The 20145-nt window shown below is 47.3% G+C and overlaps 1 protein-coding gene across 5 annotated transcripts in view; it reads right to left on the reverse strand.

The window, feature by feature from the left end:
* LOC144116039 (organic cation transporter protein-like) overlaps positions 1–20145 on the reverse strand; it is a 402188-nt gene that overhangs the window by 112862 nt on the left and 269181 nt on the right. For all 5 annotated transcript variants that reach the window (XR_013311687.1, XR_013311688.1, XM_077650703.1 and 2 more), the window contains exons 9-10: positions 15723–15934; positions 12178–12359 (exon numbers count right to left, since the gene is read on the reverse strand). Coding sequence is in view for 3 of the 5 variants with exons in the window: in XM_077650703.1 (XP_077506829.1) it covers positions 12178–12359; positions 15723–15934 (394 nt within the window). In the remaining 2 variants the exon portion in view is untranslated. The remainder of the gene's footprint in view (positions 1–12177; positions 12360–15722; positions 15935–20145) is intronic.

The raw sequence follows: 20145 nt of genomic DNA on the forward strand, positions 1-20145 counted from the left end.
CGGCGTCGGGATATACTGGGCAAGTGTCCTGTGTGGGTGACCCAACAGCCTGTAGAAAAAATGAAGGTAGAACATGCGTAGTTCTAAAGTATGTGTATATCGTTTCCTAGAGCTTGTCTGTCATCAGGCGGTCAATGTGCTACCTCCACACTGCCTTGGCTGCTATTCTAAGGCAAGAATTCATGTGTACAAAACGTTCAAGTGGATTACACATTCTCCAAAAGGGCAAGAGAAGGGGGCAATGTCCCTCATTATCATTTGGGACATACCCTGAGGTGATGGTGGCACATCTTGAGAGTGCCATCTTGTCACACAGACACCTACCAGACTCAGTGTGACATGATGGATCAGCATTGCACCTGCCTTGCATTGAATCATGAATCAGTGGGCTGCACTGAAAGCCCACTCTGAAGCAATGAAAAGTAAAGAACGCTGCAAGGCAGCAAGAGTGCATATTAAGCGGAATGTACACTGATGAGCAAAATCTACTTTTTGTTCCACTTATCGGTAAATTTGAGTGAATGAAGAAGCTCATTTAATGCGAAGCCCTGGCCTCTGTCGGGCTAAAGGAGAAATTCGTCTCTTTTGTGAAAAAGTTCATGGCAAAAATTTCAATAGCTGCACCTACGCAGAACAACTGAGCGAAATGGGAGCAGCACATACATATTACATTTCAGTGCATGAGAATTCTTTTCTTAACAGCCTCGAAAGGTCTTTTCTCAGCTTCTCTAACAAACGTTTTCTGTTGGATAGGCACCACAACTTTATTTTTGTGTGCACTAAAGAGGTTACCCCCTAGCCTAAAGCTTTGGAGCAACCTCCGCCTTCCTGGATAAAAAACGCAAAGTACTCAGTGATTTTTATTTGGCACTCACTCAGTGCTTTTATAACTACAAATTCAATATATGAAATACAATCCGATGATTGCCAGCTAAAAATGAAATTCGACGATCTGCCATTGCCTACCTGGTTCAAAATGAATTCTGGGTAAGCTTGAGAAATGTATATTGTATGTATGTAAAATATAAAATGTATGTAAAATGTTGCCGGCAAGCTGACGTTCCCAATGATGTCTGAGCTGGCACTCTGTTGTCATTCACTTATGAAACGTCGCCGTCGAACGAGTGTTAAGCTAGGTCTCTGTCACTAAAACATCCTGACAAATAAAGTTCCTAACTAGATTTTACAAGCGCTCCTTCACGTGAAGTTTGGCCTGGCCAGCAATGGAAGCTGCTACAAGGATTTTAAACCGGACATGAATTTTTGTCCCGTTTCAGCTGTAATACTTCCTATGGGCCAAGCAGTTAGACTTCGAAATCAGCTCATGATGCCCCAGATCCTTCTATAACCTAATTTGTTTTGTCTGGGGTGCCAGAATTAGGCAACTCTGTATACAAGTCGCGCTAACATAATCTTCACCTATCACTAGGTGCGATAAAAAGCTCAGCCAACTGGCATGCAACTGTCAGCTCCGCTATCATTTGATTCAGTCCGCAAAGAGTGGGCACGCAGCAGCCTGTGATACACCTCTGTGCACAGTCATGCGTTGAACCCTCCCCCACCCCTCCCGAGAGGCTCAGAGAAAGAGAAAACAAGCTAGAACACAGACAACTACATGAAAATTCGAGTGTTTCATGTGTGCACACATGGGCTACTTGTAGGAAGCCCAGTACGCGAGCTTACGGGCCGTGCATGCGGCTTTAGAGTTATCCGGTCGAAATAGACAACACAAGAAGGCGAACTTAGATGCAGGCATGACAAAAACTTACCGTCGTTCTCAACAGCTACGCAAATTTGCGAAGCTGGCTCGGTTAAATAGGAGCAGTCGCCAGCAAGTTCATCTAACTGGCTCGCACCTCGTCGTTCCTGAGCTGCCCTACTAGTCCTTGAGGCGTCATGAGCCGTTCCTGGCTTCTTCCAACGCACTGCGCAGCCTGCACTCCTTGGGGCAATCCTTGGCTCGTACTGTACAGCCCGCGCGTAGTCGGAGAGGTCCTGAAGAATTTGCTCCTTTTCAGTGTACTGGTCTTCGGTCCCCGATCTGAATAGGCCAGAAAATGCACGCCACATAAACATGTGCGCCAGAGCTGCAGAGAGAACAAACAAAAACACACTCACTTTTTGAGATTCCTCGCGTCTTGCCGCCTCCAGTAGCCGACGAGAAGATCTACGCAATCTTTTATCCCGCGAAGCGTTAGCTCTCGGCCTACCGCCCTGTTAACGCTCGCGAGGACGCTCACCCACTTGAGCTCGTCCCCGAATGGCCTTGTCGCGGCCACTTCCCGCAGAAGGCAAATGTCGTCTTGCGCGCTGAAACATTTGCGTGGCTTCCTTGCTTGCAGGCGTGCTTGCGCCGCGCCCGTGCTCGATGAAGCCGACGCAGCAACGTCCGCACGGAAGGCCGCCATGTTAGTGCTCGACGACGCTCGCTCGCTCGCACTCGCTGGGCGATCTCCGCTGGAAAGACGAGATGAGCGGGCGAGCGCGCAACGCCGTAAACCCGCTGGCAGACTGAGCGTTCTGCGCATGTGCACTGGCGCCCTCTCTCGTCCGCTCCTCTCCGCTGGCCGCTGGCCCGCTCTGCTAAAAGTCTCTAGTACGACCGACCCTTCACCGGTGTTCCACCGACTGCGATCTACACGTCTAGAGAGAGAGAGTGTTTATTGACTTGAAAGGCAGAGAGGTTGGCTTGAAAGATATCTGGCCTGAAAAATGACGGCAGCTTACGATTTTGCATTGACTACCGCAAGCTCAATCAAGTGACCAAAAAAGACGTGTACCCCCTCCCTCGCATCGATGGTTCCCTTGATGGGCTACGAAATGCATGTTACTTCTCTTCAATGGATTTGAAAAGTGGATATTGGCAAATTGAAGTAGATGAGAGGGATCGGGAAAAGACAGCATTCATCACTCCTGACGGATTGTATGAGTTTAAGGTTCTTCCATTCGGTTTAAGCTCGGCACCAGCAACATTTCAGAGGCTGATGGACACTGTGCTCTCAGTACTCAAGTGGCAAACATGCCTGGTGTATCTTGACGACGTGATCGTGTTTTCGGGAACCTTCGGGGAGCATCTGCGCCGTTTGGTAGCTGTTTTTCAGGCCATACGATCTGCGAGCCGCACACTAAATCCCGAGAAGTGCCACTTTGGTTACGAGGAGCTGCAATTCTTAGGACACGTTGTTAGCCAAGAAGGTGTCCGGCCTGACCCAGAAAAGCTCACCGCAATCGCTAAGTTCCCAACACTTACGGACAAAAAGACGCTTAGGCGCTTCCTGGGGCTTTGCGCCTATTATCGTCGATTTATTGCTGGCTTCTCACGAATTGCCTGGCCATTAACTTCACTGACACGCGACAACGCTGTCTTTCGCTGGGGTGAAGAAGAGCACCAAGCTTTTAATGAACTCCGGAGACGCCTACAGATGCCACCTGTCCTGGCGCACTTTGATGACGACGCCCCTACTCTGCTTCATACCGATGCAACAATGCGGGTTTAGGTGCTGTATTGGTGCAGCGCCAGGATGGTGTGGAAAAAGTGATTGCTTATGCCAGCAGGACTCTGTCTAAAGCTGAAGCGAACTACTCGGCAACAGAAAAGGAATGCCTTGCAGTTGTATGGGCGGTTATGAAATTCCGCCCTTACTTGTACGCTCGCCCCTTTCAAGTCGTTAGCCACCATCACTCTCTCTGTTGGCTGACGAACTTAAAGGACCCTTCAGGGAGACTCGCGCGTTGGAGCCTTCGGTTACAAGAGTTCGACATGACGGTTATTTACAAATCCGGAAAGAAGCATGTGGATGCTGACTGCCTTTCGCGAGCACCAGTCGGACCCTCCACAATGACCGATGAGGACACTGCTTTTTTAGGAGTCATAGATGACGCAACTCTTGCCCAACAGCAGAGAGAGGACAAGGAATTGCTCCCTCTTATTGGTTTCTTGGAGCAGCGAACTACGGATGTGCCTAAGAATTTCGCCCGCAGCCTCTCGTCATTCTTTCTTCGCAACGACGTAATTTACAAGAAGAACTTCCGTCCTGGGGGGAACAGTCATCTACTCGTCGTCCCAACAGCTCTTCGCACGGAAGTCTTGCAAGCGTGTCACGACGAGCCAACCGCCGGCCACCTAGGCTACACCCGCACGTTGGCTAGAGTACAGCGCGGATACTACTGGCCGAAACTACCGGTGACAGTGAAGCACTATGTACGGACGCGCGTAGACTGCCAACGTCGTAAAACACCCCCTGAAAAACCAGCCGGTCTACTCCACCTTCTTCAAGTGCCAAAGACACCTTTCAAGCAAATTGGCATGGATCTCCTGGGACCATTTCCGATGTCTACTGCCGGGAATAAATGGATAATTGTCGCCACCTATTATCTAACTCGCTACGCGGAGACAAAGGCTCTGCACAGGGGTACCGCCGCCGAAGCAGCTCGGTTCTTCGTTGAGAACATTGTCCTCAGGCATGGCGCTCCTGCACTAATTATAATTGACCGAGAAACTGCCTTTACGGAAGAGCTTTTGGAAACCGTTCTCCGCCTGAGCGGTACCAGTCATCGTAAAGCGACGTCCTATCACCCCCAAACCAATGGATTGACGGAGCGCCTCAATAAGACCATCGCCGACATGCTCTGTATGTACGTGGACGTAGACCACAAGAATTAGGACGAATTTCTTCCCTACGTCTCGTTCGCCTACAATACGGCACAACAAGACACCACTCGCATGACGCCTTTCAGCCTTCTTCATGGCCGACCAGTGACAACTATGCTAGATGCCATGCTGCTCCTGAATGCCGACGGCGATGATGTCGATCAGGACGCCGAGGAATTCGCACAGCGCGCAGAGGAAGCTCGCCAACTAGCGCATGTGCGCATCAGAACTCAGCAGGAGGCTGACGCACGACGCCACAATCTTCGCCACCGACATGTCATGTATGAACCTGGCGACAAAGTGTGGGTCTGGACGCGTATTCGCCGTCTTGGACTCTCCGAAAAATTATTACGGCGGTACTTCGGGCCCTATGTTGTGCTGCGACGTTAAACCGACGTGACGTATGAGGTGGTGCCGGACGGGTTATCGACATCCAAGCGACGCCAGCAACAAGTCGACGTCGTCCACGTTGTATGTATGAATCCGTACTACTCGTACTGATCTTGACCTCCTACTTCCTTTTGTTACCATCGAGACTATGCTTCCTGAGGAGGGGGGAAAATGCCGCATGCAAGAAGACGCCAAAGATGAAGACTTGGTCTACGAGCGCGAGGCAAGAATAAGGAGAAGCTGAAGTGCGCAGGGACTTTTTCTGGTTAACCAGTAAACCGTTTTACCTTCAGCTCTCCTCGGGGTTCTACCGAGTCCTGACAATATCGTTATTTGACATTGAGTAGTACAAGTCCTCAATGTCCACGCTGAAAGCGGGATACTGTCTTAGGTTACTGTTGCTGAGAAGACTCACCACTGCCTCAAAATTTGCAACCATGAAAGGGTCCTCGACGCTCGGGCTCCCCAGCTGCTTCTGAAGGTACATGGTCATCAATAATTGCCAAGTGTTCCTCTCGGACATGACTGCTCGGAACGGAATTCTTTCCTTGTGGGTTTTTGCCGTAAAAAACGCGGCTAAATGAGGGTCTAGAGCCTTCTTGATGCCACTCGCTAGTTTCTCCATGTTGTGTCGGAGCACCAAAGCGAGAGCTTCTTCCTTTATCTTCTCCTTGTAGTCAATCTCTGAAGTTCTTCGCGAAAGCTGCCTCGGCTTTCTCCGCGAACATTCCTTCAGGAATAAGCACGGACCCCCCTAGCTTATCCGCACAAAGTACTCGCAACCTGGCAGATGTCAAGATGTCGAAAAGCCGAGAAGTGCTCCAACTTTTTCTTTCTTCTTCTCATGGGTCCTTGCCACCACGTCGACGCATTCCTCGGAGCATCTTGCCTGGACCTCACTGCGCGAGAGCCGCGAAATTGTCCGCGCAGCTGTTATCTTTTCAGCTGGTTTAAGCACCAAAGGCAGGCCCAACTTCGGACCACGCTTGAGGACTTCCAGGTGTTGGGCAGGAACCTCAGCGTTTCCCAGTGTCACGACGTCCTGAATCGGTCTCTGAGTCTTTTGTGGTCTTGGCAACGTTGGGAGAACACAATTCCAGAGCAGCTCAGTCAAGCACGACGAAGTGACAGTCCAGTGACGGAATATCCAGTCATTTGTCGTTTGTTTTCTCACTGACAACATGCAGCTGGTCCTTAAAAAATCTAGCTTGCCTGCACCACTCGACCTCAACATTCGGCACAGTCGTTTTCGGTGTTCAGCAGAGGGTTCCAAGAACGCTGTGAGCACAAACACATCTGTAGGACACAGACCATAGCGAGAATGCCAGGAAAAATCCTCGCCTTGCACGCGCACACAGAAACGGCTGCAACAACCACTGCTGGGTCATTGAAGTTAAATAAATTACAGAAAAAAGAACCAGATGTACTAGAAATTACACTTAGGAGAGCAGAAAGTTTGGTAGTGTTGGTTGACATGCATACTGAAGAAGTTGGCGCAGAAAAACGAAGACAAGCGAGACAAAGACGAGCGCTACTCACAACTGGAGCTTTATTCCAGACATATGCTCGAATAAATATTGAAACCAACAAGAACAAAACAAAAAACGTTCGGAACATCACAAGTTACTCCGTGAATCCCAATGATTTGGTCAGGAACAGATACTCCTGCTCAGAGAAGCAGATGGAAGTCTGACTAAGGATCAAGGATGGGTCTCGACCCAAACTCCGGGAAACCGAACGTCGAAGTTTTGCCGTCATACCATACGTGCATAGCTTTGGCACATGGACTTAAAAATATAGCAGGGCGTTACGAGATTCCGACTGTGTTTTCCGCCCCTCGTAAGTTGGGAGCAATCCGTTCACAGGTGCACAGCCGGATTGAAGAAGGCAAGAGAACGGTACGAAAAACAAAAATGAATGCAGCATCAAACACAAAGCCCTGTTCGTTACCTGCGCCAGAGTGGAGTGTACAAATTGCCGTTATCCTGTGGCACACAATGCATCGGCCAAACTGGACGATGCGTCAACGAAAGATTAGGAGAACGCCGAAGATTGCTCGGGGGAGCCTCCCTTGATAATCTCCCTAAACATTGCCGCACGGGCAGCACAAACGACAAGAAAAAGAAAATCCAATGCAAACTGCTTTTCGAAAAAACGACCATCCTATTTAGGCACAGCGACCAACTCACGCTGTAGCTCATGGAGGCCTTACATATGCGCATCAATGGAGATAAGTGCGTTTGTCAGACTTCCGTCTGCTTCTCTGATAGGGAGTGTCTCTTTTTGACGAAATCATTGGGATTAGCGTGATGTTCATGACGTTTTTGTTTTTCGTTTTGTTCTTGTTGGTTTTGCTATTCATTAGAGCCTATGTCTGGAATAAACCGCCAGTTGTGAGTAGCGCTCGTCTTTGTTTGTCTCGCTTGCACTCGTTTTTCCGCGCCAACTTCTTCAGTATGCGTATCAACCAACTAGCCCAACTTTGTGCTCTCGTAAGATGGTAACAGAGCCTATTCGACATTCTTTGAAGCTTTCCTTCTCTTCTACGAGAAACAGTTCCCGCTTAGAACAAAAAAATGCGATCTCGGAAAACTAAGAAACCCTGGGTGACTTCAGAAGTTCTAAAATGTATCAAAGAAAAGAACGACCTTTTTTATGCTTGCAATGTGAAGGCCAGCTCAAGGATTTTAAGACTATGCGAAATAAACTAAACGCGGCACTTAAAGAGCCAAAACGTTTGTACTACAAAAACCTTTTAGCTTAAATCCTACCTGCCGTATGGAATATTGTAAATGAAATTCTTGACCGACAGAAGATTGTACCGCCAAAAACAATAGTTAATAACGGGCGAAGAGTTGTGTGCTGATCACTTCACCTGGCACTTTGCTAATATGGCCCCGGCAGCTAATTTAGGCCCACCAAACATATGCGAACTGAACTACAGTCTCACTCACAGTTTGTTTCTTGAGCCTACTGAAACCCAGGAAGTTCAGCATACATCCACTGACATGAATAATAGTAAAGCTTTAAATCCCAATAACAAACAAATGAGGCTAGTGAAAATTGTAATAGAATACATTCCATATGTTTATTCAACATTTGTAACTTACCTCTTGCAGCTTTTTTCCCGGTGGTATGAAGAAGGCTAGGATTACTGTAGTGCACAAAGGAGGCGATAATTATGTGGTGAATAATTACAGGCTAATATTTATCCTACCAGTGTTTTGCAAATGACTTGAAAAGGATATATTTGATAGATTTATTAATTTATTTGAGAAAAACAACGTAATAACTGATTGCCAATATGGGTTTAGGAAATCACGTTCGACAGAAATGGCCTTACTTCTACTTAAAGAACAGACAGTTCAAAACATCTCTTTACTATAGGTCTGTTCATTGACTTTAGTATAGCCTTCGTCTCCCTTAACCAAAGCATCCAAATGACCTAGTCCTTCAGTGCAACAGAACGCTCGAAAAACTGGCACGGTGGTCCCAGTCTAACCGCAGTATAATTAATCCTGCAAAGACTAAAGCCTTACTGTTTAGACCACGAAATAAAACATTGCCACTAGAAAATTTGATCCGTTATATGAATGACCATGTCACAATACTAGATGAACATAAGGTCCTTGTTGTTACTCTGAACTCTCACTTAATCCGCGATCACCACATCAACAATGTGTACAAGAAGCTCTCTGCGGTAGCAGGCACTCTGTCCTGCTTCGAAATATCTCAACTGAACAAATTAAACATCAGTTATACCATGCGCTATTCTCACCTCACATATATTACTGTAGTCTTATGTGGGTCTCCACAAAAAAAAAACTAAATATTGGTAAAATAATTGTGCTTCAGAAAAAAGCTTTGCGTTATTTGGGAACCATTGACGTAAAGACAGCCACAAAGAAACGATTCCCGAAATTCGGCATCTTTAGATTCATACACAATTATGAACATCAGTTGTTCAACCGGGTTTATTTCTCCTTCGCAGAATCTGCAAATTTTATTAAGCTTGTGGCACCATTACAGCAACGAACAAATTTGTGCATTAGAGCCTTCCATATTGGTCAGTTTTCTACTTCCGCACCAATACAGGTATCAGTCATGAAAACGTAACCTACCATCACTTCTAAACAAATAACCAAAAGAGTCTCTATCATGTAAGAGAAAATTTAAAAATTGTGTTGCAACCTAGGTCCGGACGCGCAGAAAACAGTTGCTATCGCACTGTTTCCGCCGCTGGCGATAAGAAAGCTGCGCGCAGATTCCTCGGACTCTGCGCGTATTACCAACGACTTGCCAAGAACTTTTCGTGCATCGCCGAGCCTCTGACCCAAATGAAAAAGATAGACATGCCCTTTAAATAGGAACCAAACCATTCGACATCTGAGGAGTGCCTTGCCATCATCTGTGTTACGTCGAAATTTTACCCCTACCTGTACGGACGACCGTTCAGGGTGGTCAGCGATTACCACGCAAGTTGAGTTTCCCCCTTCAAGGTGCTGATGACAGGAAACACCTTGCTGATTATGAAATTGCGGTTTCTTGATGGCCCGGTGGTTCTAACACGCAAACATTCACGTTACTCGAAGAAGAGGAGAAGGTAAACTATTTATTCACAACATGAATAAAACGAGAAGAAACAAAGCACGTTCCGAATTTCCTAGTTAGGTTACTCTTATAGCTATGAAAAGGAAGAATCGAGTCGTCACTTGTGATATTTAAAGAATGAGGATGTAGCATTGTGCATGTTCGCGCTCGTGGGTAGCTGTAGCATTACCCACATGGACAACGCGATGAAAGTCCTAAACTGAAACATGAAGACTGCTGAAACGTCTTTGATCATGAACGTAATTTGGTTAGCAGGGCTGTTGTAAGTTGCTTTGGGCATATAAATAGTGCTTCATAATTGTCTTGAACCCATGTAACAATTGCGGATGCTCCTTTTCTGCATGATGTTTAGAGCCGCCGCAGTGAAAATTCCAAAATTCTAAGATAAAGCTGAGCTAGCCACAGTGAGACTTGTAAGACGTCAGCGCACATTGCTGACCCAGCTTTACTTCCCTGGTTGTCTTAGTAACAGTGAAGGCGTGAGAATCTTTAGATATCTGCTTCATGAAATGTGGACGTAAAGCGGAAGTAAAGAAGTCTGATTGCATCCGCTTTTTAAGCAACGCATGCTCCGCCGCGTCAGCACTCATGAGAGCCACTGAAGGAGGTGCTAGCTATCTCCGGCTGAGCTGCTGTACAGTGCGTGTGCAAAGATGGATATCATAAAGCTCGAAATAAACAACAGACGAGGCAAGGTACGGACAGTTATTGAATAGCGCTATCCTTGATAAAGGGACACGAACAAGTATCAGGCATCCGCAGTGCGGCGGGGACACAGAATATTAGCCAATAAAAAAAGTTAGGCTGTAATTTATGATATCAAAAGCGAGAACCGTCGGCGTTCATTGTGTTTATTGGCGTTGGCTGCGACGACGTTCTAGATTCCGACGATTTGAGGAAAAAAAAGCGCGCATAACTTGCTCCATGGGTCAGTGGACGCATCAATCGCGCTTTGAGGTATGTACGCGATGGCGGTGAGAGAGAGATGTGGGCTGCATGCATTAGCGCTAACAACGTTGTGACGGACACACGGCACTACAGCAATAGCCGTGGCGCTCAATGGCTGACCAACCTCTCGCGATCAACTATTAATTTAACTCCCACCTGGTAAGGTGGCATGGTGGGAGAGCTGCGGAACGCACTCAACGCTACAGACGCCAAGCCGCGTCTACTTGCTCGATACACCTCAGCTTTCGCTCTCTCACTTGGTTCAGCAGTGGTTAAACCGCAGCTAATTTTTTTTTTATCCAGCGCATGTTCGGCTAAATCGCGTGACCAGGAAGCAGCCGCTCCACGGCTGTGGAGTCCCGGAGCAGCGACGGCGAAGACTCGGCTCAACGGCGCGGGGAAGTCACGTGATGCGCTGCGACAGCAGCGGCTCACCAAAGACGTTCAAGATCAAACATGCGGCGACGGCGAAATCGCTCCGACGAAAGTAGTAAAAGCTTTTGCCTTTAAAAGGCGCATGATAATCACAGGACATTTCTTTCCAAACTTACAAACCAGAGGGCTAGGCATGCACTTCTGACGTGCGCTGCTTTCTGTGTAGAAAAGATCTGGGTATGCCCCTGCTGCCTGTTTGCCCCTCTAATAAAGGGGAGGGGTTCCCGCTGTCATTACTCTATGCCTCTCTCACTCTATGCGCAGGAACCGACGGAGCAGTCGCCTCCGCGGCAAACTCTGTTACCTGGCTGCTTTTTCCTGCGCCTCTACTTTGTATCGCGTTCACATTGCAAAGCACCTAAAACAAATTCATCTTCCTTGGAGAAACGGTAGAAATGCTACACCCTCTAGAAACATTACACACCTTTAGCATACCGTGTTACCGTTACCAGAGCACCGGGGGCCCACCCAACATCAGTACGCACGCGCCGATTGGTTCCGAGGCGCCAGGCGTCCACGCAGCTGCCAGGTACCTGCTGCCCACAAGGCGATCTGCGCATGTGCACTGACGGCGCGGGGGCTCCCGATACTACGGTAACGGTAACACGGTACACGGTGTGCTAAAGGTGTCTATTCGGAAGGCGATCAGATGCTATAAATGCATAGTGCCGCAAAGATATGCATGTGTGACTTCTTTTAATACGATGGGGCGGGGCTACCGAGTTAACTTTTCTCTCTTTGATGAGGTTGCATGCTGCTTTACATGGAAATTTCGCCAGGGAAGCTCGCTGTGCGCGTTTGATAAACTTGTGGCGCACTGAATACTACCTGATGCTTTTAGGGATCTTAGAACGAAACATTTGTTTGGGGTGGCTTCCAATAATTAATTAGACTGTTTTAAACGAAAAACATGTGCTCAGCTTACTTCTCCTGGGCGAAAATTCTCGCTGACTCCTCCCCTTTTTCTCCCCCCCCCACCATAAATCCGCCAGCGCAGGCATGTACGCCTCTCAGAGGAAACGCTTATTAACCTGGTGTATTCGTATTTAGAGTGTACTGACGCGTCACTGTATCCAGAAATCAAGGCAAGGCTCGGAAGGAGAGGCCTGCCATCCTTCCTTCCTGCATGCGGAATAACGTACCAGTTCCTTGGTGAAAGGCGCCAGGATGGCTCCCACGCGGCTCATGGTTATGGTGAAGCCCATTGCGGTTGTTCGTAGCTTGGTCGGGTATAGCTCGGTTATCTGGACCACGTTGACGCAGTGCGCGGCTATGATGCCCATCTTGGAAAGCAGAGCGGTGGCCATCAGAGCCCAGGAGGCATCTGCGTCACAGTCGCAAATGGGAGGACTGACTGTGCGCACTCTAGAGACACTGAGCTTCTTGGGGAAGTGTATAATTATGAGACATCATTCCAGCGTACGGAAACACACGAGACAAAGAGAGTAGATACCATGAACACCGGGCCTAAACAATGCGTTTGGCATCACGACAAAACCACCCTCTTTGTCCGCAACCAGCATGGCTAGATCGCTGTTCTTCAGGTAATGGACAGTGGACCAAACGTTGACCTTGGGGGTAAGTGGTGCGCCCTTTGCCACAAACACTCAACGCCTTCAGCAGTACAGCGGTCCTGGTGATCTGAGTTGGCTGCTGCTACCACATTTTTGACAATAGAGAGGCATCGTACGGGTTCCTATTTAGGCTCAGTACACAACTTTGGGCCCCGACTCAGTACAGCTTCAACATTTTCGGGTAAAGAACACTCACCGATGCAGGTCACTTTGTTAGGCGCAGCTTGCTGCCGCACTTGAGCTTTCTTCAAGGCACACAACTTAACAAGACACACATTCCAGAGCAATTCTCTAGTCCTTGCCGCCTCACGAGTAAGCGTCCAGAAAAGTGGTTCACCATTCTCTTCAGGCATGATCGAAGCAGAGTAGCCGAGCGGGCAGTTCTGCAAATGCTAATCTGCCTCCACAGCTCGGAGCGAACGATCTTCATCATCCGTCTGGCATGCCGCACAGATGAAAAACACGGCGTGAACAGGGCAAGAACACCATGTAGAACGAGGCGATGGTCGAGAGCGAACATCAGTTCCCTTGCAGGACATGTGGTCATGGCTAGAAGGTTCACGAGGATCACGGTTGTCGTGATGCCAAAAGCATTGTTTAGGCCGGGCGTTCGTGGTGTATACACTCTTTGTTCATGTGCTTCTGTACGCTGGAATGATGTCTCATAATTTTATCCAGAACGAACTAGTCCAGCTCTTTACGCTTAGCCTTATTCTTTCTAGTACACTGGACCCTGTCATCTCTCCCTTTATGTGTGTGAATCCTTCCTCGACCCCCGTGAACCTTCTAGCCGTGACCACATGTCGTGCAAGGGAATTGACGTTCGCTCTCGGCCATCGCCTCGGTATACCTGGTGTTCTTGCCCAGTCCACGCCGAGCTTCCCATCTGCGCGGCATGCCAGATGGATGATGAAGATCTCGTGCTCCGAGCTGTGGACGCAGAATAGGCATTTACAGAACAGCCCGCGCGGCTACTCTGCTTCGATCATGCCTACAGAATGGTGAACCAGTTTTCGGGACGCTTACTCGTGAAGAGGCAAGGACTACTGAATTGCTCTGGAATGTGTGTTTTGTTAAGTTGTGCGCCTTGAAGAAAGCTCAAGTGCGGCAGCAAACTGCGCCTAACAAAGTGACCTGCATCGGTGAGTGTTCTTTACCTGAAAATGTTCAAGCTGTGCTGAGTCGGGGTCCAAAGTTGCGTACTGAGACTAAAAAGGAACCCGTGCGATTCCTGTCTATTGTCATAAATGCGGCGGCAGCATCCAGCTCAGATGACCAGGACCGCTGTACTGCTGAAGGCGTTGAGTGTTTGCAGCAAAGGGCGCACCCTTGCCCCAAGGTCAACGTTAGGTCCATTGTCCATTATCTGAAGAACAAGGATCTAGCCCTGCTGGTTGCGGACAACGAGAGTGGTTTTGTCGTGATGCCAAACGCATTGTTTAGGCCCGGCCTTCGTGGTGTCTACTCTCTTTGTCCGCGTGTCTCTAAACGCTGGAATGATGTCTTATAATTTTACCCAGAACCATATAACCCAGCTGTCTACGCTTGGGGATGTTTGCCTGCTATGCGTCACCGGCTCGCCGAAATCGTGAGCAGTTCCTTAACTACTGCTCAATTTCGAAAACATCAGGTGCTTAAAAATATGCTAAGGTATTTCTGGAACTTCCATCTTCAAATACATTACATGCTTGTGGCATTCATTCTTTCTGTCCTGGTGTGCTCATGTTAGGACATTTTTTTTAATGGCTATATTCATGAAAGTCACAATCATCAGCAGTGAAATTGGTAGAAAAAGCTCCTGTTATTGACATGGGCTGAACTTTTCACTTTTTCGTGCCTTCCGTTGAATACCAGGAAAAGATGGCGCATAAAAGAAATCATGGATGCTGATGCTTTCTGTCCCTCAAATGCTTCCTTAGGCGCGCTGGTAACATTGTAACGTTTATCAAGTTTACTCTAGATGACAGCCTAAATAAAATTTTATACCCTCACCATAATAATAAATGTAGCGCGCGACTCTTTATACGTCTTCATATCTGGGCGTCAGTGCTTCCCGCATAGGCTGTCGCACAAGCGATGCTAGCAAATGAATGTTAATAAAACTGGTGAGCGTTTTTTTAATACCGAAAAGTTTTGCCGCGGATTTTTTTTCTCTAAGAAAAATGCTGTGGTGTTGGATCGCGGAAGTACCAAAGTTGCAGAATTAAAAAAGATCTGTAGGTAGAAACAGAAGCAGAACCAAAGAAAAACGAATTTTTACTGGTAGACGTAGCTATGTAAGAGTCCAGAAGTGGCCTTGCCCGCGAGTGTAGTGGACACAGTGACAAGGAATTATAGCAGTAGCTGTCACCATAGAGGTATAGGAGATCTACCATATTCCGCACAGCACCCACATACAAAACCGAACTTTTTTGGGCGGTAAACGTAGTGAGATGTTTGATACGATCCAATGGGATACTTGCTATGAGCGGCCACAAAGCATAAATGTTACAAGCTACATGTTTTGCCGTACGACCAATTGGAATGAGGGAGTACACAGATTCGTGGAAAAAAAAGACTGTTTCAAAGCTTTTCGTGCGAGCTCATTGCTCCCTAAGCTTCAGCGCTCCGGTTCATCAAGTTGATATCGTCGGTGAAAACTTTTGTGTGGTGATAGGCATAAGCCGACTACATGAATACTACGGTTACTGGCCCTAGCGTCGTCGCATGAGGGCAGGGTCCCCGTTTTCAGCGCCCGCCCCTGCGCGCGATGTCGTTACACTTTTTCGGTTACAAGGGCGGTAACTAAAAAAAAATAGCCAATAAACTAATTTCAAGAGATGTACAAAGCATTCAGGGCTGGAAGGATTAAATATCAGCAACGTCTGCACTTTATGAGTTTGTTTGCCGGTTTGAATGAGAATGAGGCGTCAAAATCAGAGAGACCGGCGGGAGATAGGTGTTCGTTAAGACGGCTAATGTTTTTGTGAAGCTGTGAAGTGGTAAATTCTGCCTGCGCATTTTTCTCATCTGGCAGCAGGCCCCGAAGTCGCATGCTATTGAAGGGTCAGATGAAGATCGGAGACACGCGCAAACTCCGTGCTTGTGTGTCGCTCTTGGCTTTCGTGACTCACGTGGCGGCACGAAGATGGCTGCCCCCGAACAAAGCGAGGCGAAGATGTAGAGCGCGATGTATGACGTCCTCCGGCGCAGGTAGTTGACGGCCACAACGCCCAGAAGCCTGCCCGGATACTCGGCGGCGGCCACCAGCGCGAAGCTCAGGTACGGGTCGCCCAGAAGGATGCTCGAGTAGGTGAGGTTGTAGTACACCAGGGTGTCCAGCACACTGCCCATGCAGGAGGCGTCTGTTAAACACAAGCTGCAGCGAGGCCCCTCGGTGGAGCCGAATTATAGCGGCGAAATAACGGCCATGCAACCGAGCGCAGCTTCGTGGTCACTGAGAAATGCAGCTGTGCAACATTCCGAATGTTTATCGTATAGAGGCGAATCTCGCCCGCTCTACCAGACGTATAAAATAGCGCAACAGCAGACAAGGACATGAAAGAACAGACACGAGCGCTCGTGTGTGTTTTTTCATGTCCTTGTCTGCTGTTGCGCTATTTTATACGTCATACACTACCAACAAGCCCAAACTGCCACCTTATTGGGCTCTACCAGAGGAGAAGGCAAACAGTAACCAATAAACAAAAACTTGGGGCCTTCTTAAACACATTCATCAAGGAGAAAATCCGACATCATTTGAAAGTTAGCGCTTGGACGTTAGCACAAGAAGCATTTCGAATGGTTGGTCGATTGCAATTGGTGATTATGTATGCCAATACGCCGATGATACGGTCATTGTAACCATGATTAATAATTAATATGACGCGTACAGCTCCTTACAGACTAAGGCAAGTAAAGCGATGGACTGCTGCGCAGCTAATTTAGTTAGCATCAACCCTGCTAAAACAGAACTTGTACGTTTCCACAAATGCATGAAAAAAAATTCTCTGTGAAACCATTAATCTTACATGCATCTGACTGCTGTACATACACGTGTAAACCTGTTAAATAAGCATTTTCAGTTAAGTATCTTGGGCTACGTTTTGACATAAAGTTGAATGGCGCAAAAGAAAATGTGGTGTCCGGCCTTATCACCGCAGTCGTTAATGCGCAGGCGCGCAAAACGACTAAGAGGCGTGCGCCGCAACCAGCACGCGGACTTATCTCGACCAGCCACGCACCGACGAGCATGTGGCAATAAACGTCACTTCTCCCCTGGAAACTTGTCTGCTCCTTCGCATGAACAACGCACACAACTGGCGACGAAGATGGGACATGAAGACGTCGTTCTTCAGTTTGGAAGGCAAGTGTTTCCGAATTTCACTCGGTGAAGAAGACTGTCTTTTTGCAGTGTGCGGAGCCTGTGACTGTCGTCGTGACTGGGGCGGGGCAGCAGTGACGCACTTCGCTGGGCGACTGGGCCAGTTGGAACCTTTCGACGAGTGCGCCAGCGATTGGGCTTCGTACGAAGAGCATAGAGAAACATACCTCGTAAAGAGCGGACACTCCCGTAGGGTCCTTCGGCTGAGCTACTACACTGCCGCCAGCGCCCCGAGCGGGTGGTCAGACCGCTAATTTCGTCCTCCGAGATTTTAGGCCGTGCTTCATCTCTGTTTCAGCTTCGGTTTCGATAGCAATTCTTTCGATTCTGCTTTAACTTTGGCTATTAAAATATTCAACTACATCGTCCAAGTTAACAAGGGCTTTAATATTTCATTTCTAAGCATGCAATACATATAGAGGTAGTAAACTGTCGGATCGCAGAGGATCACAGACCTTTACTCGAAATACCACCTAGCTAGCTTCTCGAAGTACGCAAGCTGAATTAGCTCATGCAGGTTGGAATAATTCAATTAGAGCTGTTCTTACTTTAATTTTGTGCCGTCATTGAGCCGCCTCTTTCAGTTGCAGACATACAAAGGAGTGTTTTCACACAAAGAGTTTATTTTTTTTTACAATTTCAACTGTACAGAAATAATGCTAGATCACACACATTTTATAATATACATCAGAATACAAAGCCAACAGGAAAGAACTTATGGTAAAGCGGATGGCACAATGTCACGAACAAAAAATATTGCACATACGCTCTGCGAGTTTATCATCTAAAACATCGTGCGAACAACATAACAGGCGTTGTCAACAGCTAGACACAAGTAAGCTGTTAAAAAAGTACGTATAGCGCGCCAGATTCCTGCATATCAGCAGCTTTGAGCGATAGGCATAGGTTTATAGGCTGTTGAGAAATACAAGCACAGCATATTCAATACATCATAGTAACACAATAGTAAGCTTGCACTCTTCATAAAAGGCGATTATTGCGATTTTTGGTAAAGGTGCAGACACCACGCAAAAAAATCCACATTCGGGCTGCACACTCTTGTTCTAAAACAAGACAAATATAGACAAATGGCAAACAACAACAACAACGTAAATCGTCTCTTCAAAAAAGGCTGCAGTTGCCTTCGAGAACAATAAAAAATACAACTTTCTACAAGCATCTACATGTACAGAATTAAGTCAATATCTTCACTAATTATTGAATCTAGCACAGAGAAGGAAATATGTAATGAATGATCAGCGCAATAATGAACATAGCGAAGGGTACATGTAAGCGAACCCTGTGTTCTATTGGCAGCGATGAGAAACATTCAGACATCAGGCTTTAAATTGGTCCAGTTGTCTGCCAGACACTGATTTCTTGAAGCGGATGTTAAGTTGCTATTGATGAAGCGTACATTCCAGAAAAGGCGAATTCTATATATTTCATTGCGATATGTACGTTTCAATCGCTGGGATTACATCGAGTGGGTTCTGGGGTAATCATAAATTGTGCCTAGGAAAAGAAAATTCAAAGCTTCATTGGCCGGGCGATTTTGTCAATCGTTTAAATACACGAGAAGCGCACACTGAAAATTACCTTCAGCGACCTCACAATTCGAGTATCCTGCAAGCTGAACAGTAGGGATAGCCGTCTTCTTCAGCGAAGTCATCCCGGGATCCAAGAAGTCATCTTCGGTGAAATGGTCCCCGCAGGTGCGGTAGGTGGTGTATATAGCTGGGTCGGTGACTTTTCTAACCGGCCGCCCCTCTTGGCACACTCGATCCAAGCCTTCGACCTGAAACAATTTTGGCGCAGTATAAACCTGTAATTATTCGCTTCACTGGCTGACTAAAAAAAACATACGCATAGTAGCCGGTTCTAACAAAAGATTAGCAGCACTGTTTTATATTTTCTTTAAAGTACACAGAACAGGCGTCAATCACCTGCTGTCATGAGGAATGCATAAGAGCTTCATCCCCAACTTCCTTTGTCTTAGCCCGTTGTTCTCACACCATGAAACGAAGCAGTAGCTCCCGTAATTTAATCCGCTCCGTGGCATATTAGTGTGGGCTTCTGTACACTGTAAAGATTGTTGCATTCATCAAACGGCAAAGAGGAATATATCGCAGCAAAAACAGATAAAAAACAAAAATAAACTCCCTGATGACAGTTATTTATAATGTTTGTAGGCAAGCATGTTAACATATCGTTCATGAAAAATTATGTTTAGCTTCAATCGCTTGCGGAAGCGTGCTGACGTAAACTGATTTTGGTCTATAAAGCAATGACAAAATGACTGTTGTCAATGGTTGTCTCTATGGTTTTCTTCCAGACCGTACCTATATGCGCTACGGACCAGTGATAAACTTTCATTTTATAGTTATCGCACACTGTCGTAATGATTGCGTAGATCGCAGTTTCCGCAACGATTTTCTTATACCTTCCCGTGGGCATTTTCGATTGTGATCCAGCCCTCGACCGGATCGACTTTTAATCGCGATGGAAAATGATCGCTGATAGAGCGGTTCAAGGGTCAGGAGTTAGAAAAGCCCTAGCGCAACAGATGTCACTAAGTAGGTCAGAAGTACGCAACAAAATTTTTCAAGTTCGCAGAAAAGAGTCTTTGTATGTTACTTTTTCCAGAAAAAAAATATTTCAATTTGGCATTATTGCTTAAAAACGTACAGCCGCGGTCAAAAATACGCGGCCTACGGCTCCGGCGCAAGGAGCGGCTGCGGGGCCGCACCGCGGCGCTGCTGCCTGCTTCGGGCGCTCAGTGCGAGGGTGCACGGAGTTACGACAAAGCTTCGCCCTCTCTCTCCCCTGAGCACGCCACACGGCTGATAAATGTCAAGTGCGGCGTTCTGCTGAAGGGGAGTGCGCGCGGTTCGCCGTTGCCGCCTCGATTCTGCTTCGCTCTCGTATGCCCCACGCGCCCATGCGTGGTGAGCCTTGGTGCAAGGGCATTACGGTGCTCAAGAAATAGCGCAGAACAAGTTATTGTCGCGTCAGAAGCCCGGTCTGTGAACTCGGTGAAGCCCTGTTTTGTTTCTGGTAGTGTGTTACTCGTAATTTCGTTGCAGCAGGAACGTGCTTACATTTTTTTTAGCTTTGAATTAACGTTTTTAAAGGAGCGAGCTCCAGCTACTAATTAGGGTTAACCCGACCCA

The sequence above is a fragment of the Amblyomma americanum genome, chromosome 1, assembly GCF_052857255.1.
Source record: "Amblyomma americanum isolate KBUSLIRL-KWMA chromosome 1, ASM5285725v1, whole genome shotgun sequence".
In the NCBI taxonomy this organism is placed as follows: Eukaryota; Metazoa; Arthropoda; class Arachnida; order Ixodida; family Ixodidae; genus Amblyomma; species Amblyomma americanum.